Below are 23,749 nucleotides of genomic sequence, written 5' to 3'. Positions count from 1 at the left end.
ATCTCAAGTGAACTTTTTAAAACCACCCACACCCATGACACAAACTCATCTATCAGGCCTTTGAGAATCCCCTTTGTAAGAGCCCACAAGACAAGCACGGTCCTATGGTTAAAGGTTCACACTATAAAGGACAGAAAATCCACAGGTACCATATATTCATACCAGCCCATATCTTATTATCAAACATTCTTTCAAGTATCGGAGTATAAAACACTAGCTGGGTTCAACATTTTCTTCATTGAGCGTGTATTACTTTGTAGTGTATTATCAACAATAAAAACCTAAAGATGTAAGTTTCCTTTCATATAATGCATGCTTTTTTCATCATAAAAGGCCGTGTTATCATAGGACTAAAGATAGTTAAAAGTTTTATATAGTGTAGTGCCTTTGTCAGTTTTTAAGTTTTTGTTGTTATTTCAGGAGAAAAAGGGGGAAATAAACAAAGAAAGGAAGGAAGGACAATTAGCTTGAAAAAGGAATTCTTGTGAAAGGGCAAAGAGTTCAAAACAAAAAAAGAATTAAAGTTACTGCAGCAAACTAGGAAGACACTATTAATTTCTATTTAAAGGTACTAAACAAATTGCTTCAGCTTGTTTAATTCAATTTACATGCATGCAGTATCAAATTAAAACTGAGTTGTTTCGGTGAAAATACACCAACAGAAGGGAGATTTAGTTTTCTTTATGAAAAAAGAAAGTCAGCAGTGAGACCAGATTTTCATTCAGGCTTAACTGTGAACTGATTCAAATTGAGAGTAAAGGTGCTGTTTAAACATCTGTCCCTGGAGAGATGACGCGTCTCTTTTCTAAGAGAGAAGGACATGTTTTATTCAAACACAACAGCACCATCATTATTAGCCTTAAACGTTAAGCAATAATCCTTTATTATCATTTAATATCCAGTGGGTCTTCAGACTTCCCCAGTTCTCTCATGAATATTGTTTTATAGTTGATTTGTTTGAATCAGGATTTCAACCAGGTCCATATATGCTATTTAGTTTTTGTCTCTTAAATCTCTGTTGAATTACATAGTTTCCAATTCCTATTTCTATCTTGCTATTTGTTAAAAAATTTGGTCACTTATCCTAAAGAATTCATCACATTTTATATATGACTGAAGCAACCTTGTGGAGTCTTTTAAAAATAAAGTTTAGTATTTTTAAAAAAGTATTTTGGTATAATTTGATAAGTTTTGATATACATATATGCCCCCGAAACCAATGTCACGAGCAAGATAATACTTGTCATCTCCCAAATTCTCCACTTCCCTCCTGCCCTGTGCTGCTCCCCTGTCCTCCAACTCCTAATCTGTTTGCTGTCACTATAGATTACTTTGCATTTTTTAGAATTTTATATAAATGGAATTTATATAATATATAATCTTTTTGGACTGGCTTGTCTCACTCAGCATAATTCTTTTGAGATTCATCTCTATTGTTGCTTCATTCCTTTTTATTGCTAAGTATTACTCCTCTGTACATACAGATAAACAACCTTTTAATCTATTCACACATTGATGGGCGTTTGGCTTGTTTTCAGTTTGGGGCTACTATAATTAAAGCTGCTCCGAACATTCATGCACAAGTTTTTGCCTGAACATATGCTTTTGTTTTCTTGGGTAAATAAATACCTAGGAGTGGAATGGCTGCATCATATAGTCGGTGTACGTTTAACGCTTTAAGAAACTGCCAAGCTGTTTTCCACAGTCATTGCATCGTTTACATTCCTCTGACAGTGTCTGAGAATGCCAGCCACGCCCCATCCTTGCGCATGCTCGGTGCGGTCAGTCTTTAATTTTAGTTATTCTCATAAGGGTGCAGTGGTATCTCACTGTGGTCTTAATCTGCATTTCCCCTATGCTACTGAGCCTCTTTCCATGTTAATCCTCCAACATGGTTCTTTTTCAAAGTTATTTTAGTTATCCTAGGTCATTTCCATTTCCATGTGAATTTTAAAATAAGCTTATCAATTCCTACCAAAAAAACTTACTGAGATTGTGTTGCATCTACAGACAAATTTGGGAAGAACTGAAATCTTAACGTTGTTGAGCCTTCCAACCCATGAACAAGGTACATCTCTCCATTTTACCTAGGTTGTCTTTAATTTCTCTCAGCACTGTTTTCTAGTTTTTAGAGTATAGGTCTTGCATACCTTTGCCAGATTTACTTCTACGTATTTTTTCTTTTTATGTTATTGTGAATAGTATTATTTTTAAATTTCAATTTATGATCCTTTGTTGCTATATATAGAAAAACAATTGATTTTTGTATATTGATTGTGTATCCAGCAACCTTACTAAACTCACTTATTCTTTTTTTTTTTTTTTTTTTTTTTTATTTTTTTTTTAATTTTATTTTGTCGATATACATTGTAGCTGATTAATGCTCCCCATCACCAAAACCTCCCTCCCTTCTCCCTCCCCCCCTCCCCCCCAACCATGTCCTTTCTGTTTGTTTGTTGTATCAAGTTCAAATAATTGTGGTTGTTATATCTTCTTACCCCCCCCCGTTTGTGTGTGTATGTGTGTATGTGTGTGTGTGAATTTATATATTAATTTTTAGCTCCCACCAATAAGTGAGAACATGTGGTATTTCTCTTTCTGTGCCTGACTTGTTTCACTTAATATAATTCTCTCGAGGTCCATCCATGTTGTTGCAAATGGCAGTATTTCATTCGTTTTTATAGCTGAGTAGTATTCCATTGTGTAGATGTACCACATTTTCCGTATCCACTCATCTGATGATGGGCATTTGGGCTGGTTCCAACTCTTGGCTATTGTAAAGAGTGCTGCGATGAACATTGGGGAACAGGTATACCTTCGACTTGATGATTTCCATTCCTCTGGGTATATTCCCAACAGTGGGATGGCTGGGTCGTATGGTAGATCTATTTGCAATTGTTTAAGGAACCTCCATACCATTTTCCATAGAGGCTGCACCATTTTGCAGTCCCACCAACAATGTATGAGAGTTCCTTTTTCTCCGCAGCCTCGCCAGCATTTATCGTTCATAGTCTTTTGGATTTTAGCCATCCTAACTGGGGTTAGATGGTATCTCAATGTGGTTTTGATTTGCATTTCCCGGATGCTGAGTGATGTTGAGCATTTTTTCATATGTCTGTTGGCCATTTGGATATCTTCCTTAGAGAAATGCCTACTTAGCTCTTTTGCCCATTTTTTAATTGGGTTGCTTGTTTTCTTCTTGTAAAGTTGTTTGAGTTCCTTATATATTCTGGATATTAATCCTTTGTCAGATGTATATTTTGCAAATATTTTCTCCCACTCTGTTGGTTGTCTTTTAACTCTTTTAATTGTTTCTTTTGCTGTGCAGAAGCTTTTTAGTTTGATATAATCCCATTTGTTTATTTTTCCTTTGGTTGCCCGTGCTTTTGGGGTCGTATTCATGAAGTCTGTGCCCAGTCCTATTTCCTGAAGTGTTTCCCCTATGTTTTCTTTAAGAAGTTTTATTGTCTCAGGGTGTATATTTAAATCCTTAATCCATTTTGAGTTGATTTTAGTATATGGTGAGAGGTATGGATCTAGTTTCATTCTCCTGCATAACGATATCCAGTTATCCCAGCACCACTTGCTGAAGAGGCAGTCCCTTCCCCAGTGAATAGGCTTGGTGCCTTTGTCAAAGATCAGATGGCAGTAAGTGTGAGGGTTGATTTCTGGATTCTCTATTCTATTCCATTGGTCAGTGTGTCTGTTTTTATGCCAGTACCATACTGTTTTGGTTATTATAGCTTTGTAGTATAGCTTAAAGTCAGGTAGTGTTATGCCTCCAGCTTTATTTTTTTTGCTGAGCATTGCTTTGGCTATTCGTGGTCTTTTATTGTTCCATATAAATGTCTGAATAGTTTTTTCCATTTCTGAGAAAAATGTCTTTGGAATTTTGATGGGGATTGCATTGAATTTGTATATCACTTTGGGTAGTATGGACATTTTCACTATGTTGATTCTTCCAATCCAAGAGCATGGGATATCTTTCCATCTTCTTGTATCCTCTCTAATTTCTCTCAGCAGTGGTTTGTAGTTCTCATTATAGAGATTTTTTACCTCCTTGGTTAACTCAATTCCTAAGTATTTTATTTTTTTGGTGGCTATTGTAAATGGGCAGGCTTTCTTGATTTCTCCTTCTGCATGTTCACTATTGGAGAAAAGAAATGCTACTGATTTTTGTGTGTTGATTTTGTATCCTGCTACTGTGCTGAAATCATTTATCAATTCCAACAGTTTTTTTGTAGAGGTTTTAGGCTGTTCGATATATAGGATCATGTCATCTGCAAACAGGGACAGTTTGACTTCATCTTTTCCAATCTGGATGCCCTTTATTTCCTTCTCTTCTCTGATTGCTCTGGCTAGTACTTCCAACACTATGTTGAATAGGAGTGGTGAGAGTGGGCATCCTTGTCTAGTGCCTGTTCTTAAAGGAAAAGCTTTCAGCTTTTGCCCATTCAGGATGATATTGGCAGTGGGTTTGGCATATATGGCTTTAATTATGTTGAGATACTTTCCCTCTATACCTAACTTATAGAGGGTCTTTGTCATGAATGAGTGCTGAACTTTATCAAATGCTTTTTCAGCATCTATAGAGATGATCATATGGTCCTTGTGTTTGAGTTTATTAATATGGTGTATCACATTTATTGATTTGCGTATGTTGAACCAACCTTGCATCCCTGGGATGAATCCCACTTGATCGTGATGAATAATTTTTCGTATGTGTTGCTGTATTCTGTTTGCTAGTATTTTAGTGAGGATTTTTGCATCTATATTCATCAAGGATATCGGCCTGTAGTTTTCTTTTTTGGTTATATCTTTACCTGGTTTTGGTATCAGGATGATGTTTGCTTCATAGAATGAGTTTGGGAGATTTGCGTCCGTTTCAATCTTTTGGAATAGTTTGTAAAGAATCGGTGTCAATTCCTCTTTGAATGTTTGGTAAAATTCTGCTGTGAATCCATCTGGTCCTGGGCTTTTCTTTGTTGGGAGCCTTCTGATAACAGCTTCAATCTCCTTTATTGTTATTGGTCTGTTCAAATTTTCTACGTCTTCACGGTTCAGTTTTGGGAGCTTGTGTGTGTCCAGAAATTTATCCATTTCCTCCAGATTTTCAAATTTGTTGGCGTATAGTTGTTTATAGTAGTCTCGAATGATTCCTTGTATTTCAGATGAATCAGTTGTAATATCGCCTTTTTCATTTCTAATTTTTGTTATTTGAGTCTTCTCTCTTCTTTTTTTTGTTAGCCATGCTAATGGTTTGTCAATTTTATTTATCTTTTCAAAAAACCAACTTTTTGATTCGTTGATCTTTTGAATTGTTTTTTGGTTTTCAATTTCATTCAGTTCTGCTCTGATCTTAATGATTTCTTTCCGTCTGCTAACTTTAGGATTGGATTGTTCTTGTTTTTCTAGTTCTTTAAGGTGAAGTGTTAGGTTGTTCACTTGCCATCTTTCCATTCTTCTGAAGTGAGCATTTAATGCAATAAATTTTCCCCTCAATACTGCTTTTGCAGTATCCCACAGGTTTTGGTATGATGTATCATTGTTTTCATTAGTTTCAATAAACTTTTTGATTTCCTGCTTGATTTCTTCTTGGACCCATATGTCATTAAGTAGAATGCTGTTTAATTTCCATGTGTTTGTATAGTTTCCAGAGTTTTGTTTGTTATTAATTTCTAGTTTTAATCCATTGTGGTCTGAGAAGATACATGGGATAATTCCAATTTTTTTGAATTTATTGAGACTTGATTTGTGACCTAATATGTGATCTATCTTGGAGAATGATCCATGTGCTGATGAGAAGAATGAATATTCTGAGGTTGTTGGGTGGAATGTTCTGTAGATATCTGCCAATTCCAATTGGTCTAGAGTCTTGTTTAGATCTTGTGTTTCTCTACTGATTCTTTGCCTAGATGATCTGTCTAATATTGACAGTGGAGTGTTCAGGTCCCCTGCTATTATGGTATTAGTGTCTATTTCCTTCTTTAGGTCTAATAGAGTTTGTTTTATAAATCTGGCTGCTCCAACATTGGGTGCGTACATATTTATGATTGTTATGTCTTCTTGATGGATCAGTCCTTTTATCATTAAGTAGTGTCCCTCATTGTCTCTTTTTATGGTTTTTAGTTTAAAGTCTATTTTGTCAGATATAAGAATAGCCACTCCAGCTCGTTTTTCTTTTCTGTTTGCATGGTAAATCTTTTTCCATCCTTTTACTCTTAGTCTGTGTGAATCTTTATGGGTGAGGTGGGTCTCTTGTAGGCAGCATATAGTTGGGTCCTGCTTTTTGATCCAGTCAGCCAGTCTGTGTCTTTTAATTGGGGAATTTAAGCCTTTAACATTAAGAGTTGTTATTGAAAGGTGTTGATTTATTCTTAGCATTTTATTGGTTGTTTGGTTGTCTTAGGTGTCTTTTGTTCCTTGCTTTCTGATTTAATGTTTGGTTTCTTTGTTTGTTGGTTCCTTAGGTTGTAGATAGTGTTTTTGTTAGCTTGTTTTCTCTTCATGAATGCCATTTTTATTGTACTAGCGGGTTTAGATTTTTCTTAGGTTTTTATGGCAGTGGTAGTTATTTTTCAGGAACCAAACCCAGTACTCCCTTGAGGATTTCTTGTAAGGGTGGTCTTGTGGTAGTGAACTCCCGCAGTTTTTGTTTGTCTGAGAAATATACTATTTGCCCCTCATTTCGGAAGGATAGCCTTGCAGGGTAGAGTATTCTTGGCTGGCAATCTTTGTCTTTTAGTATTTTGAAAATATCATCCCATTCCTTTCTAGCTTTTAGGGTTTGTGATGAAAAGTCTGATGTTAACCTGATTGGGGCTCCCTTATAGGTGATTTGACGCTTCTCTCTTGCAGCTTTTAAGATTCTCTCTTTGTCTCTGAGTTTTGCCAATTTGACTATGACATGTCTTGGAGAAGGCCTTTTTGGGTTGAATACGTTTGGAGATCGTTGAGCTTCCTGGATCTGAAGATCTGTGATTTTTCCTATACCTGGGAAGTTTTCTGCCACTATTTTGTTGAATATGTTTTCAATGGAATCTCCATTTTCCTCCCCTTCTGGAATACCCATGACTCGGATATTTGAGCGCTTGAGGTTGTCTGATATCTCTCTCAGATTTTCTTCCATGTCCTTGATTCTTTTTTCTTTCTTTTTGTCTGCTTGTGTTATTTCAAACAGCCCATCTTCAAGTTCAGAGGTTCTCTCTTCAACTTCGACAAGCCTGCTGGTTAAACTCTCCGTTGTGTTTTTTATTTCGCTGAATAACTTCTTCAGTTCAGCAAGTTCTGCTACATTTTTTTTCAGGACATTGATTTCCTTGTATATTTCCTCTTTCAGATCCTGTATACTTTTCCTCATTTCATCATGATGTCTAGCTGAGTTTTCTTGTATCTCATTCAGTTTCCTTAGAATTATCACTCGAAATTCCTTATCAGTTATTTCAAGGGCTTCTTGTTCTATAGGATCTAGAGTATGAGATTTATTAACTTTTGGTGGTGTACTTTCTTGATTTTTTGTATTTCTGGTGTCTTTTTTTTGGTGTTTATTCATTGTGGCAGGGGGTTTCACAGTCCACCGGTTTAAGACTAATGACTAACTAGGATGTTGCTGTGGTTGCCAATTTGGTATGGCTCCCGCCGTGACTGCTCAGTTGGCCTCTAGTGTCTTGTGTGTGTGGTTGCCTCGGGTCTTGGGCTTCTCCGGGGATCCACCTTTCTGGTCAGCTTGTACTCTGCTGGGCTGGTGGATCACGTACCACAGGGTGTGTGATCTCTGTTGAGCTTTCACTTTCTGTACAGGACTTCTCCCCGTTCAGTGTGCTCTGGCCCAGGCTGTTAGATCGTGCAGTGGCGACCCCACCGGGTGTGTGGTTTCTGTCGAGTCTCCGCCTCCCTGGCCGCACGTCTCCCCCCTCTGTGCACACTGTGCTGGGTTGGGGCGTGTCTTCTGCACCCCTCGTCTATCAGCTGGGCCTTCAAGACCCTGCTCAGCACCGCCTCGCCCAGGAAGTCTACCAGGTTTCTGCTAGGCACAGACGACCAGTCTCTCTGGGTGCCTTTGTAGCACAGTGTAGATCTTTCTCGGGTCTTGTTCACCTTTGTATCCCCCCGGTATAAACCGAGTCTAGTGCCCGCCTGCAGCCTGCTCTCCGGCAGGTTCAAGCAGACCTGGGAACTCTCCTACCACACTATTCCCAACCAGAAATTCGTTAGGCTTTTTTCCAAACTGGTGGTCGCAGAGATGGTATCTGCCTCCCAGTAACAGGAAGTTTACCGGGGCCGGAGTCCAGGGTGTGGTGGAGTGACAGTCGGCCCGCCCGTACTTCCTAGCCCTCCCAAAACTGGTCGGGACGCCCCACACCCCCAGCCCTGCCAGAGAACCGTGGAGGGAGTGGGAGAGGAGGTCGGCCCGCAGGGTCCGGAAAGCCCCGCGCCAGGCCAAGCAAATGGGCTCAGTGATGGCCGAGCAGGGCGGAGCTGCCCGCACCTGGGAAAATGGAGGCAGCACCGGGGCAATGAGTGGCCTGGTGGTGCAGGCGGGGAGCCGCGTGGGCATCCACCCCCCGAACAGAGCTTTGCCAGGGATCACTCACAGTGCTGTGCCAGGTCGGGCGCTCGCTCTGTCTCTGGTTTGTTGCCTTCCGTGTTCTCGGCGCTGCCGCCTCGGGCTGTTCAGTCGCGGCGCCGCTCGGGCGCTCCCAGGAGTCTTCTTTAATGCCGGCCTGAAACCTCGAATCCTGGATAGGGCAGCTGGCCGCCTTCAGTGCGGCCCCAGCCTCCGGGATCCTGGCTGCATCCACAGCAGCCCTGGCGCCGTGTTCCCTGTTTCAAGACTCGCTTTTGCAGCTAAGAATCAGTTCTTTTCCTGCTCCACACTTCAAAGCTGTTGCCTGTAAATGAGGCAGCCTCTCCTGCCGGGGGCAAAGTGGCGTTGAGCCCCCACGACCGGCCAGCAGCAGCAGTCCTCCCTTAAGAGATGGCCAGAGAAAGGTCCACAAGTTTCCCGGCTGCCTGAGGCCCAGTGGCCACCTTTTCCACCTCAGCTACTCCGCGCCAGCCGCCGCAGCCGCCGCCATCTTGAAACTTCACTCACTTATTATTTCTAATAGCTTTTTTGTAAATTTGTATGGATTATATCATCTGCAAGTAGAGTTTCATTTTTCCATTCCAACCTGGATGCCTTTTATTTCTTTTTCTTGCCTTATTGTTTTGACCAGAACCTCCAGAACAATGTTGAACAGAACTAGTGAGAATGGACATCCTTATCTTGTTCCAGGTCTTAGGGGTAAAATATTCAGTGTTTCACCATGAAGTAAAATGTTGTAGGTTTTTCATAGATGCCTTTCTTATTAGGTTGAGGAAGTTCTTTTCGATTCCTAGTTTGCTGAGAGATTTTTTTTTTTTTTAATTAGGATTAAGGTTGGCTTTTCAGAATTGTTTTTTCTGTGTCTATGAGATAATCATATGGTTTTCTTTTTTAGTTTGTTAATATATTGAATTACATTGACTGGTGTTTTCTGTGTTTTTTTGCGGGGTGCTGGCCGATATGGGGATCCAAACACTTGACCTTGATGTTACTGGCACTACGCTCTGAGTGAGCTAACTGGCCAGAACAAACCTCGCATCTCTGGGATAATCCCACTTGGTGATAGATTATCCTTTATATGTATTGCTCGATTAGTTTTGAAACATTTTGTTTAGGATTTATACATTCAAGTTCATAAAGGATATTGGTATGTAGCTTTCTTTTTTTGTAATGTCTTTGCCTGGTTTTGATATGAAGGTAATGCTGGTCTTACAGATGGAGATGGGAAGTATTCCTTCCTTTTGGATTTTTCTGGAGAGTTTGTGTACAATTGGTATTACTTCCTCCTTAAATGTTCAATAGAATTCACCAATGAAATAATCTTTCTCTTTGTGGGAAGGTTTGTAAACCACACATCAAATTTATTTAATTGATATAGGGCTATTTAGGTTATCTATTTCTTCTTTTTTTAAAATCCTTTTCTTCTTAAGTGACTTTATTTGGTAGTGTGTCCTTCAAGGGATTTGTCTATCCCAATTAAATTGTCAAATTTATAGGCATATAGTTGGTTTAACTGATCTTCCATTTCTGTTTTCTATTCATTATGACCTTGATTATTCATAATTTCTTTTTTTCTGCTTATTTTGTGTTTCATTTGATCTACCTAATTTTTTAGGGTGGAAGTTGAAATCATTGATTTTAGACCTTACTTTTTTTCTAATATATTTAGTGCTATAAAATTCCCCCTAAGTACTGCTTTAATGACATCCCCCAATTTTTTATATATTATAATTTTCATTCAGTTCAAAATGTTTTCTAATTTACATTTACTTTTTTTTTTTTTTTTTTGTGACCCATGGGTTTTTAGAAGTATGTTATTTCATTTCCATATTTGGGGATCTACCAGAGACCTTTCTGTGATTGATCTCTAATTTAATTTCATGTGGTCAGAGAATACCCTCTGTGTGAACTTCAGTCCTTTTACATTTATTGAGATTTGTCTTATGGTCCAGAATATGATCTATCTTGGTAAATGTTCTGTGTGCCCCTGAAAAGAGTGTGTATTCTGTTGATGTTTGGTGGAGTGGTCTATAAATGTCAACTAGGTTGGACCGGTTGATAGTGTTGTTCAAGTCTTCTACATCCTTATTAATTTTCTGTGTGCTTATTAATTAGTGAGAAAAAAATGAAATAGCTGACTGTAATTGTGGATTGGCTTATCTCTCTTTGCAATCCTATGAGTTTTGCATCCTATGTATTTTGAAGTTCTATTATTAAGTGCAAAAAAGATTTAGGATTACTTCCTCTTAAACAATTGACCTCTTCATAATTATGAAATGACCTTTTAAAATCCCTGGTAATATTCTTTCCTCTGAAATCAACTTCCTCTGATATTAGTATAGTCACTCCAGTTATCTTTTAATTAATATTAGCATGGAATAGTTTTCTATTCTCTTTTAACATATTTGTGTTTTTATATTTAAAGTGTACTACTTGTATGTATTTGGGTCTTGCTTACTTTATCAAATTTGACAATCTGTCTTTTAGTAGGAGTTGTTAGACTATTTATATTTAATGTGATTATTGATATAGTTAGGTTTAAGTCTCTCACCTTGTTATTTGCTTTCTATTTGTCCCATCTGTTTTTGTTCCTCCTTTCCTCTTTTTCTTTCTTCTTTTGAATTAACTGAGTATATTCTGACTCTTATTTTATTTCTTTTGTATGCTTATTAACTGTAACTGTTTGCATTGTTATTTTAGTGGCTGCATTAGGGTTTAAAATATATATCTTTAACATCACTATCTTTAAGTGATATTACACCACTTTACTTACAGTATACTTCCCCAGCCTTTATGCTACTGTTGTCATATATTTCACTTCTACATGTCATTAACCCCACAATATACTTTTGTTATTTTTGTTTAAAGCATTAATTACCTTTTAAAGAAATTTAAATAATAAGAAAAAAATCTAAGTAATAAGCCAAGTGGTTACCATTTCCAATGCTCTGCATTTCTTTTTGTAGATCCTTATTTCCATTTGGTATTGTTTTCCTTCTGCCTGAAGGAATCTAGCATTTCTTATAGTGCAGGTTTGCTGGCAGTGAGTTCTTTCAGCTTTTGTATATCTGAAAATGTCTTTACTTTCCTTCTGTTTTTGAAAGATATTTTCATTGCATATAGAATTCTAGGCTGACAGTTTTTTTTCAGTTCTTTAAATATGTTGTTTCACTAAATTTCCTTTCGGAGTATTCAGCAACAAGAAATCTGCTTTCATCCCTATTTTTGTTCTTCTGTGGCTCCTTTTAAGATTTTCTCTTTTTTACTGATTTTGAGAAATTTGATTATCATATATCTTGGTGTTGTTTTCTTTGTTTCTTGTACTCAGGGTTTGTTGAGCTACTTGGATCTGTGAGTTTACTGTTTTCATTAAATTTTGAAAAATTTCAGTCATTTCTTCATACATTTTTTTTCCTTGTTTCCCCTGTTTTCTTCTTCTGAGATTTCAATTACAAGCGTATTAAACTGCTTGAAGTTATCCCAAATCTCACTGAGATTCTTTCTATCTTTTTAAAAATTCTTTTTTCTCCCTGTATTTTATTTTGGATAGTTCCTCGTGTTATATCTTCAAGTTCGCTAACCTTTTCTTCTGCAATATCTAATCTGTTGTTAATTCTATCCTGTGTATTTTTCATCTCACATTTTGCAGTCTTCATTTCCAGAAGTTTGATTTGGGCCCTTTATATGTTCTATGTCTCTACTTAACTTTAGAACATACGGCACATAATTATAATAACTATTTTCATGTCATCGTCTGCTAATTCTAACATTTGCATCAGTTCTGTTTTGATTTCCATTGATTTTTCTCCTCATTATAGGTCATGGGTACAGACTTAAATTTTTGGTCACAGAACACCAAGTTGTCCTCCAAAAATGTTTTATTGTTTTTCCTATCACTTCCAGTACACGAGACTATCTGTTTCCCTCCCTATCCTGCCAGCACTGAATTTTGTTTAATTTTTAATCTTTGCCAATCTTACAGGCTAAAACTATTTTCTCCTGCAACAGATATTTATTGATCACCAAAAGCTCAGTGACAGATGGTGGCAATTCTGTGGTGTTCAAGCAACTACAGTAGATGCCCTCATGGTGCTTATAACCTTGTGGTGTTTATCATATTTTTATTTGCATTTTCATTGATTATTAGTGATTTTGAGCATCATTTCCCAAGTTTATTGACCATTTATATTTCCTCTTTGGTATATTGCCTGCTACTGTCCAATGGCCAGTTTTAACTGGATTGTTTGGATTTCTTTTATTCTTTTGTGAGAGTTATTTATTTACTAAAGATAGACAATTACTTTCACTTTAGCAATAATAAAAAAATGTTTTGTAAACAAACATTTCCTTTAAAATAAACTAATACTTTGACATAATTTCTTTGAAGAAATGATTTATGTGTTACTCAAATACTTTTTTCTATATTAAAAGAAGATTGAAATTGATCCTGGTATAAAAACAATGCCCTTAGAGGCAAAATTTTTTGAACAATACAAAATACATATATGAATACACAATACATACATAAATACATAAATAAATAATTTCATATATGAGAGTACTTTTAAAAGTTCAGGGAAAAATAGAATTAAAAGATAATATGAATCTTTCCGTGAGATTTTTGAAGACCCCTCATATATCTGACATAAACATATATGAGTACATGATTTTTATTCTTCATAAATAATCATGTAGATTCCGGATGCTATTTTACTCTCTTAATAACGAAATGGGCAGTCAAGCAGATGAAACATTCCCAGACTATAGATTGCCAGCTGATTAAATATTTCCAACAAAGTCATGCCATTTGTATTGGAAATGACCTATACAAGATTGTTAATTTGTAATCATTTAGGACCTATCTATTCTTTAAAAGGAGAAAATGTCATAATCCCTAGTATTGGACGTTTGCTTACGCACTGAAGTGTATCAGGAGCTTTCGAAGGCACATGCTACCTATTCATCTGGCTGGTAGCTAAATGCTGGGAGCACCAGGAAGTGAGGCCCAGGTTCTGTAAAGTACCTGCTGTTCTTTTAACATTCATGGACAATATGACGTGGGTAGGGAGGGGAGACCCTGAGACATGATCAACTCTGTAGCCAGTGGTATGACTTGTACATACGTCTCATGAATATGAGGAGAAAATGCATGCCACTAGTTATGCTGCAAATGGACAAACTGAGAAGTTTCAATGATGGGGAAGATGACAGCAGGCAGCAAAGCCTCACAAGCCCCAACCCACCAGTTCTTCTGGACTTGGGGTCTCCTGACTGACCTGTTTGGTGTAGATGGTCTCTGGCCACCTCAAACAAGCGCAGGTGCATGTTGGTGATGGGGTTGAAGGAGCCACAGGCGAGGAGCACCACAGGGATTCGGTTCTTCATCTTGTCAGGCACATCTACACACACTGCAGTGGCCACCCTGTCTTCATGGGGACAAATGCTCATGTCAAGGAGTTGGCACCCAGACGATTGTCCAGATCAGTGTCTCTAAACCATATACAGGTCATTACTCCTCACTTGTAAGATGAATGAAGAGGCAATAAAAATAATAATATTTATGGAGGGCTCACCATGGGCCAGGAACTACGCCAAGGTATATGCCTTCTCTTGCTAAATCTTTTCACTTTATACAGCTCAGGAACCTTAGCAGCTGTTAGGCCAGCACTGGAACCCAGGCAGCCTGACCTTAGAGCCCATGTCCTGCTCTTAACCCTCCATGGGCTCTCATGGGCCAAAAGGAGGTCTGTAAGACCACCATGATGTCATTTCTGATAGATCAGATAGAACTCATGAGGTTCCAGAGTAGACCAGCACTTATAAAAAACTTTATTTTGAAATAATTTCAGACTTATAAAAAAGTTGCAAAATTTGTACAAAGACTTTCTATATACTCTTTACTCAGATTCCGCAAATGTTAATATTTTACCACACTTGCTGCTTTATCATTCATTTTCTTTTTCTCCATACACACACACACACACACACACACACACACACACACACACACACACACACACCTGTATATACCTATAAGTAATTTTTTTGGAAATGTTTGAGAGTAAGTTGCAGACATAATTCCTTTTTACCTCTAAGTACTTCAGTATGTGTTTTCTAAGAACAAAGACATTTTGTTATATAACTGCAGAACACTGATTAAAATCAGGAAATTAACATTGTTACAGGTCTATTATCTCACCTACAGACATTATTCTGATTTCACCCATGGTCCTTTATCTGGAGCCCAAGCATTTTGAGAGGGCTCAGCCCACCCTCTGGCCTCCCCTCTCTGTCGCTATCAGTACCAGGGTGAGGTTAAAGGAAAGGAGGAAACAGCCTGGGCTCCAGGGCAGGCCAGAAGACATGGCTCTCCTGCCTCTGAGATGCTGCCTCCCAGAGGCTAGGGGTGAAGAGCTCCATGGGAGGAAGGCTGTGAGGCCTATGGCTAATCACAGCCCCTTTCTGAGCCACCTCAGTTTCCTCATTTGCAAAATGGGGATCACATTACTTACTCTTACAAGATTGTAGTGAGGATAGATAAGTTATACATGGTAAGTGTCTGGTGCATAAGAGCTATTAACACATAATCACTGGGGCTGTGGCGATGATGATGATGAAGGAGCTGCTGACCATGAGCAGGGAGAAGGAGAAGGAGATGGTAGTGTGTCTGTGGCAGGCAGCTGTTGAGATGACTCCCCATGAGCCTCGCCTCTCAGTATTCACCTGTAATCCCTGCCCTTGAGTGGATCTGGCAACTTTCTTCTAATGAATAGAACACAGCAAAAGTAGTGGGATGCGCTCCTGAAACGGGGTTACAAAGGACTCTGGCTCCCCTCTTGCTCACCTCTTTTGCTTTCTCACCCACTCACTCTGATGAAGCCAGCTGCCGTGAACTGCCCTATGGAGAGGTCCTCAGGGCAAGGAACCGAGGGAGAACTCTGGCAGCCAATAGCCAGTGAGGACTGGAGGCCCCTCAGTCCAACAGCACATGAGGAACTGAATCTGCCAACAACTATGTGCATGAGTGTGGAAGTGGCTCTTTCCCCAGTCAAGTTTCCAGATGAGACTGCAGCCCTGTGAACTCCCTATTAGCAGCTTTATAAGAGACTCCGCCAGGAGATGTAGTTAAGCTTTATCTGGATTCCTGACCCACAGAAACTGAGATAATAAATAAAAATAATAAATAAATAAATGCGGTTTTAAGCTGCTACATTTTGGGGTAATTTGTTATGCAGCAATAGATAACTAACACAGTGACCACCAAGAGAAATGCATTCACTTCTTTTCTTACTCCTCTTGCTATGGTGGCCTTGGCTGTAATCCTGCAATTCTGGGGTAACAGGGAGAATTCTCGGCATTGGAACCTGGGGCCTTCTTTGTATCTAAGGAAACTTTCTTAATTGGCCCCTGTTGTCTCCTTCTCCAGGCTTGTATTGAACCACTGTCTGCTCCTACTTTATACTCTAGCAACAATAAACTACTTGCCAGTGGTTTCTTTGTGAGCTCCTCATGGCTTTCTGCATCAAGCATCTGCACATGCTATTTTGGCTTCCTCTAAGCAGAACACCCCAGTCTGTTTAGACTCAACTCAGATGATCACATTATTTATGACTTCAGTCACTATTTATTGACTGCATGCTAGGTGCCCCTATCAGGTATCAGTTAGGAATGCATTTGGCTGCAAGTCCCAGAAGCCTAACCTCAGTGGTTTAGACAAATAAAGGTTTAGTTGTTTCTCACATGACAAAAAATCTATAAGTAGGCAGCTGATGACATTGGATCATGGGCTCAACAATGATCTGCAATTCTCTCAGCTTTTCTCTCATGGTTGCAAGACTGCTGCCACAGCTCCACTCATCACAACCTCAATCGAGGCAAGAAGGAGGAGAAAGAAGCTGAACTCGATTGGCTGTCCCTCTTAACCAAGAACACAAGAGCTCTTTCAGAGCTCCCATATACATTTTGCTTCAGTCTCATTGGCCAGAACTAGGTCACATGGCCACTCCAGTTACAAGGGAGGCTGGAAAAGCACATATTTAGCTTCCCAGCCTCTTCAGAGGAAAGCAGCAAGGGAAAGGGCATTGGGAATTGGATTAGTTAATACACAGTTACTGCCACAAAGTTGGGGATATAACTGTCTGGGAGCTGGGAGTGTAGAAGGCTGCCGAGGTAGCTTCTCTAGACACCTTGCTCGGGCCAGCTGATCTCTGACTTACCTTTAGCAAATCACATGCCATATTCTATTATAAAAACCTGCTCATGTGTCTTTCCTACCCACCGGACAGTAGGCCCCATAAGATGAAAAGCTCTCAGCCCAGGCAGACTGCAGTCTCTCCAAGCTTCCTTTGAGGCAGCAGGGACACTCCCATACTGTGTGAGAAGAAAGCAGTCTAGGGCTGCTACTAGCTTCTTCCTAGGGAGGTTGGATGGTTTAATGAGATATTATTTGCAAAGTGTGCCAAGCTATTCACAAGAGCAGCCTCATAATGAGTGTATCTGAAGCGGGTGGCTGTTTTTCACAACTATTATAAAGCCTTTCAAAATTCTATTTTATTTTGACAAAATATGAATTTCTAGAGCCATTAAAACATGTAACTACAGCATCTCAGGTAACCTGGGGTTTTGATCCATTTTCCCCAAAGTTCCCAGAAACGGTAAATTAGAACATTTGTTTGAATGGTGGCATCAACAGCAATGAAGTGTGGTGCTGGGAAAGAGAATAAATGACCTTTATGAAGCACCTCTCTTTCGTTTTCTTTTGTTGACATGGGCATGCTGAGCCACACTGCTCTAATGATGACTGTGCCTGAGCCACACCACAGGCTGGAAGACACAGTGAGTGCACATTCCCAGGCTCAGGAGCCAGGTCGGTGCACCTGCACTGTCTGTATGCTCCAACTTGCTTCAACTAAATACCCTCCCAAGCCAGACCCAGGGAAACGCAATGACAGAGTTGAAATGGGCTCACTTCAGGGGTCCACCAGGAGAATAAACCTGGCTCTGATTTGAGTGCAGATATCATCAGACACAAGGCAAGATGCATGCCATAAAAGTGACCTATCTGCCCCCATCATCAAATAATATCTAGTGAGATGAAGCAAGCGTGGGAGACTTTTGCTGTTGGGAAAGGTTTCTCACCAATAAGCATTTAATGGCGGCCCACTGAGTGAGAAATAATTGCTGCTGAAGGATTTAACAAATTGCAAAGGTGGCATATGGCCTTCTTAGGGAATGTATTATTAAACTGTAGATAAGGGAAACAGATTCCACCTCTGGCCCCCTGCCCTGGCCCCCTCTCCAGCTTACAGTCTCCCACCCTACAGTCACCTAGACAGCATTTCATCCTGCTCCTCAAATACAACGCGCTGCTTGGGCAAATGCAGCTACAAGCCTCTGGAATACCCTCCTCACCCTGCCAACCTGGTGATCTGCCTCTGAGGTTTTTCCCTTGGAATATTTACCCCATGCCCCCTGCCCCCACCATGCCAACGCTGTACCTGTGACTCACTTTTATCACTTTCTTCTTTCACTGACCACAGAACTGTCACTGCTTTTTATCCATGTCTCTCTTCCCCAAGTAGAAAGTAAACTCCTAGAGGGTAGTTTCTCATTCTCCTTGGTCCCCTCACTCCAGCACTGTGCTTAGCATATAATAGATGCTCAGGAAGTGTGCGTGGAATGGAATGAATGAGAGATGAATGACTGTCCCTGACCAAGTGTTTTCATCAGATGTCTACTTCCTCTCTTTGGTTTTGTCCCAGTCAATAGACTGGGCCTTCCAGAGATATAAATAGACCTTTCCAGCTTCCTACAGGTACTCAAGACTCCTCCCCAAACCCTACTCCACCCAAGTCAGACTGGAATCAAACAAGACATCCCACCTTGTGGTGCCATCTTCAATGCCATGATCCCCTCGAGGGATATCCTGGCTGCCTGCACACTGACACAGAGGCCATCCCCCTGCCTTGGAGAACTGGAGGTCATGGCTGCCGCTTTTCCAGGGCAGAATCCAGCCAATTCCCTCCAGATTCTACTTCCCAGGTGCCACCCTGCCCCTCTGAAGATATGTTACTGCATGTTTTCAGACACTATCTGGTTTCTCCCCAGCAGCCAGGTCTCTGGCATTGCCCACCTTCCATCTATCCACTGGGCGACTACTTATGAAGCATCTACTACTGGCCAGCCCTCTGCCAGGCACTGGGGTACACTGGAAAGCAAAGCAGATATGGCCCCTGTCCTCACAGAGCTTCCAGTGATCTACAGAAAGGACAACTCAACACGCAATAACCATTGGGGCGAGGGCTCAGAGCTAAACACCTCACTGTGGGAGGCTGAATAAAGGCCCCCAAAGATGTCCACGTCCTAATCTTCAGGACTTGTGAATACATTATGTCACATGGTAAGAGGGACTTTGCCCAGGAGGGATCGCGCAGGCCTGGGGCCTCGTGCACACACAGATTAGATTTTATCCTACGGGGAAGGAGGAGCTGCAACCGGGGCACGACTGACTCAAGTTTGTGATTCAGAAAGAGCATTCCAGCGCTGGGGATCGGTGCATCAGGAGGCCCCAGCCGGCTCCAGTCGGTCAGGTTGTCCCTCCCGGAGGATGGCCTTTTCTGCCGAGGTAATGTGATGCTGGCCAGTGCCCCACATGTACTGAACTCTAACCCGCCATGCGCCCCTCAGCCCATTTGTCATGGGCTGTCATAGGGGACAGGAACGCAGGTGAGGTGGGAAGGTTAAGTGCCGTCACTGCAGATGGGAGGCAGTCAATTTGCCTTTCCCTGTGGTGAGCCCCTCTACTGGCCCAGCAAGCAAGTGGCTGAAAACACCCCTGTTTATTATAGACATAAAGCAGATGGCTTTGGGCAGAATGGAAATGGATTCTACAAATGTCTTTCATTACACAGACCTCTTGACCAGACTGCTCATCTTAAGGAAAACAAGAGACACGGTTTGTATTTGTGGGGTTGACGACCACATTTTTCAGAATCCAGGGAAATCATTTCCATCTGCGCCAGCCTGTCAGCTTCTCCAGGGTGATCAACCTTCACGCAAACCTGGTATTTTCTCTTTTCAACTCTGTTGGATTGGCTGGCTGTTGCTATGGGCACACGTGCTGCTGGGAACAAAAGCAGCTCCAGCCTTCCGTGTCGGTGTGCGGGTCCTCTGCCAGCCTCCCCTTGGAGGAAACATACATGTCAATTAAGCATTCATCCTAATTATGAGATTCCCAGGAAAGCAGGCAGCCTGCTCATCAGTTTTGAGAACTTTCAAAAGATCTGAAGGAGCACAAGGAACGGAATGAGGTCTCCTGCAATCCCACACTCACGAGCTGGGGACTAATCTCAAGTGCTGCAGTATGATGGAGCTGAGGGATGGCTACTGGGTTTACTGAGCAATAGGCTGGGCACTCTATTAGAAACTTGACACACCTCGATGCTGATTCTTTCAACACACCTGGAAGGGAAAGGTTTGTGTTTGCTTTCTGATAAAGAGCCTAATCAACTCCATTAAGCCTCAGTGAGCCACACGGTAAATGGAGATAATCACTTACACCTCTTAGAGTTCTAATGAGGATTATTGGAGTTGATCTAGCTAGCACAGTGCCTGGAGAACCCATAGGGGGTTCTCCAAAAGTATTAGCTCCCTCCTCTTTCCTTTCATCATGTTTAAGACATAATTCACCACTTCCTTAACCTGCTTCCAGATGCTTCCAGATACTTGAAAAAGCCTCCACCACTTTTCTAGTCACCAATGATCAAAACCTGGCAGCCCTTAGGCACACATTCAGCATCCTCCTGCCTGTTAGGCAGCTCGCTCAGACCAGCCTGGTTTGGGAGATGTTGCCGCAGAAGAGTGTTCTCGAGGAAAGCCAATCCCACATATCACTGCTGTAGGCTTCCGTCTAGCTCCAACCATAACGACTCAGCTCTAAGCATCATTTGTCCCTGCAGTTGAGTAAGAGTCAATATTGAGAAACAGAGAACGGACGGTCTAACATCATTCTGGTAGAAATAAAATCTTCTGATGAAGAATGAATATGCCCCAAATCACAGCTGGTTTGCCAACTTGCAACAAGGGGTAGAAGGTGAGATGTGCCTGGGGTCTGCCATAAAGAGTATGAGGTAGTGGACAATTAAGTACACAACCTATCAGCTACTGTACTAGTCCCTTGGAGACAGTAGAATAAACAAAATCTGCTTCTGTCCTCAAGAAGGTTACATTCTAACAGGGAAAACGAACATCAAGGACCTCGGGTAGGGCAGAATTTGCTGGTGACCTCTGATATCCATTCTCCCTTCCTCCTTGGTCACAGAATCCCTGTCTTTAGCTGGGCATATTGCTATATTTTCCACTCTCCTTGGCATCAGAGGGAGGCCATGTGACTAAGGTCTGGCCAACGATCTTTCAATAGAAGTGTTAGGTGATGCTTCCAGGAACTCTCCTTGAAATCGAAAGGCATGCCTTTCTTGTTTTCTACACTCCCATTGCCTGGTATATGATGGCCAGAATATGGCAGCTCTATCGGACCCTGAGGATGAGGACCAACTCCAGGTTTGACAGGAAATAAGCAAAGAGAAAACCAGGACCCTGATGACCCTGAAGCTGCCATCCAGCCCCAGACTGCCTACCTCCAGGTTTCTTTTACTTGGGGGGAAATAATCTTTTAAGCACAATTATTTTCTATTTTTCCATTATATGCAGTTCAATCTAATTCTAAGTAATATAATAATATCTAATGAATGTTTATTGAATTAGTATATAAAGAAATGAAAAAGTATGTAAACTTTTAGAAGTTTCCATTGTTCCAGTTAAACTTATTTTATACGCAGAAACTCAAATGGCTACTGCTTGAAAGGTGAAATATTCCTAAGAAAAAAATCTACCATAACTTAATTTTTTACATGAATTTTTCATGGGAGGAAAAATCCTTACTAAGGACTCTGGAGGGCTGAGATGTGCAGCAGCGAATCTTCTTTTCTGTAGATCACAAAAACCAGACACTGTCCTATCTACTTCCCCCCAAAACAGATTCATTATGATGTGTTGTCATACTCTGCTTCGAGAGGGCATTTGCCATATGGCTTGGCAGTTTAATGGTTTTCTGATACTTGACAAAAATGAAGCACAATCATTTTGCAAGGAGCTTGTGTTCCTAGATGGGTCTTTTCCAAATAACAGCTGTGCCTCAAAATTGAGTTACTCAATTTGCAATTTGTGGACACAATACCCAAACATTTACAAGTGAGCAAAACCTCAAATCACTTGGGCTATTTCCAGGCATTGGAGTTTATGAAGTTTTTCGCAATGTTACGAGTGTGCAGCTGTCAACAAGCTCAAGCCAACATCTCTGAACCACAAGACCCTGCAGGCTGCAGTGATGTCCTACTTACCAACAGGCTGTGTGAAGTTGACCACAAGCTCATGGGAGAGAAAAAAGTGAGAAGCCTCCCCGTAAAGCCCACAGACTAAATCCCTATGCCTTTCTCTCCACTCCTGACTAATTTGTGCAGAGGACACCCAAATCTACAGCTCTAGTCTTGACTTGGCTTATGGGCCCCTATAGGTCCACAAATGTCCACCTAGCACTGGCTTGATAACAAGCCAGACAGACATGGAATCAAAGCCAACAAGCACTTCCTAACTGAGTGACCATGACTAAGTGTATCAGTCAGGAGAGGCCAGGTAAGCTGCATTAACCAACCCCCAAATCCGAGTGGCTTAAAACGATAAAGGTTTACTTCATGTTCATATTACATATGCATTCCATGCCAGTTGGGAGCTCTGTTCTGTCATCTTTGTCCCTCAATCCAGGACTCAGGATGATAGATCAGCCACTACCTCGAATATAGTCAGAGAAAAAGAGGGCTCTGGAAAGTCAATTACCCGCAATTTCACGTTTGGCCCTAACTAGCACATATCAGTTCCATAGACCCCACCCAAGTACACTGAGCTAGAAAGTACAATCTGACTCTGTATGCTGAGAGTGGAGAGCCAGAAATATCTGGTGAATAGCCTTGTGCTTACTACAATGAGTTAATCAACCACTCTGAACCTCAGTGATCCATAGGGGAAGTGGAGATAATCACTCATACCTCCTGGGATTGTCATGAAGCTTACTGGAGTGGACTCACGAAGAGCACTTAGTGCCTGGCCAAGAGGAGCTTCTCCAGAAATATTAGCTCCTTTCCTTTCCCTACATTCAAAACATAATTCACTACTGCCCACATCTGCTTCTGGCTGTCTGTATCCCTTGTCTGAAAAAGACTCTCTTTTTCTAGTCACCCATGATCAAAACCTGCCAGTCGGCTATGACGTCACTCCATCCTTCATCATACCCTCCCTCTCTCAATACAGTTAGCCTCCAACTAAAGTCTTCACTTTCTGCCCACACTGAGACCCACCTACTGTAGGATTTCATTACCATATTTTATCAATTAAGGATTGCAAACAAGAGAAATGAACTTCGGTTGTCTTAATCCCCCTCCCCACCAAAGGCAAAGCAGTGAAGAAGCATGGAGAGTTGTCAGAAGGCCATCAGGCCACCTGACAGAATAAAGGAAGAGCTAAACATGAGATCTCAGGGTGGACAAGGGACAGAGCAGTGCCATGGTCTCAGAATGGACAGGGTCCCATGGTACAGACATGGTCACTGGGGCCAACACCAGTTTACAATGCTGTTCCCAGAGAGGGACAATTGATGTGGGCTGGACAGCCCCCCACCCAACCCCCAGTGAAGGCTCCCACACTTGTTAAGATGAAAGAAACTCTGGAATCACTTCCACACCACCAATTTGGCCCCAATCCAATCTATTCTCAATGTGCTAAGAAGATTAACTGGTCCTAAAGCCTGGGTTCAACCATGCAAAGTAATGTGATAAACTATTGAGTGTTTACCATGCACCAAGTGTTGCATAAAATCTGGGCCTTCATGCCAGCCTAGGGATAAACTATTGAGTAATTTGTTCTACAATGGCATATATTTGCTAGGCTGTGTCCTTCATCTGGCATCAGGACATTGGAGATTTTTGACCTCACTCTACCTCTTGTATTTGTCTTCCAATTTCCTTCTCTATTCCCTACACGTGCGCCATATCCTCACCAAGCTGGGATCACCTGCCATTCTCTGATATGTCCTCCAAGTATTCCTGATTCTTG

At 40.9% G+C, this 23,749-nt stretch overlaps 1 protein-coding gene across 6 annotated transcripts in view; it reads right to left on the bottom strand.

Annotated features, from left to right (window-relative positions):
- The window catches only part of NMNAT3 (nicotinamide nucleotide adenylyltransferase 3), a 165,335-nt gene that overhangs the window by 100,662 nt on the left and 40,924 nt on the right, over positions 1-23,749 (bottom strand). For 5 of the 6 annotated variants that reach the window (XM_063114198.1, XM_063114200.1, XM_063114202.1 and 2 more), the window contains exon 2: positions 13,864-14,013. In XM_063114198.1, the coding sequence (XP_062970268.1) occupies positions 13,864-13,972 (109 nt within the window). In that variant the 5' untranslated portion in view covers positions 13,973-14,013. The remainder of the gene's footprint in view (positions 1-13,863; positions 14,014-23,749) is intronic. The other variant, XM_063114199.1, reaches the window with a different exon arrangement.

The sequence above is a fragment of the Cynocephalus volans genome, chromosome 11 (assembly GCF_027409185.1).
Source record: "Cynocephalus volans isolate mCynVol1 chromosome 11, mCynVol1.pri, whole genome shotgun sequence".
Lineage (NCBI taxonomy): Eukaryota > Metazoa > Chordata > Mammalia > Dermoptera > Cynocephalidae > Cynocephalus > Cynocephalus volans.
The sequence above is the reverse complement of the archived record's forward strand: the minus strand, read 5'-3'. Positions and strand labels throughout refer to the sequence as shown.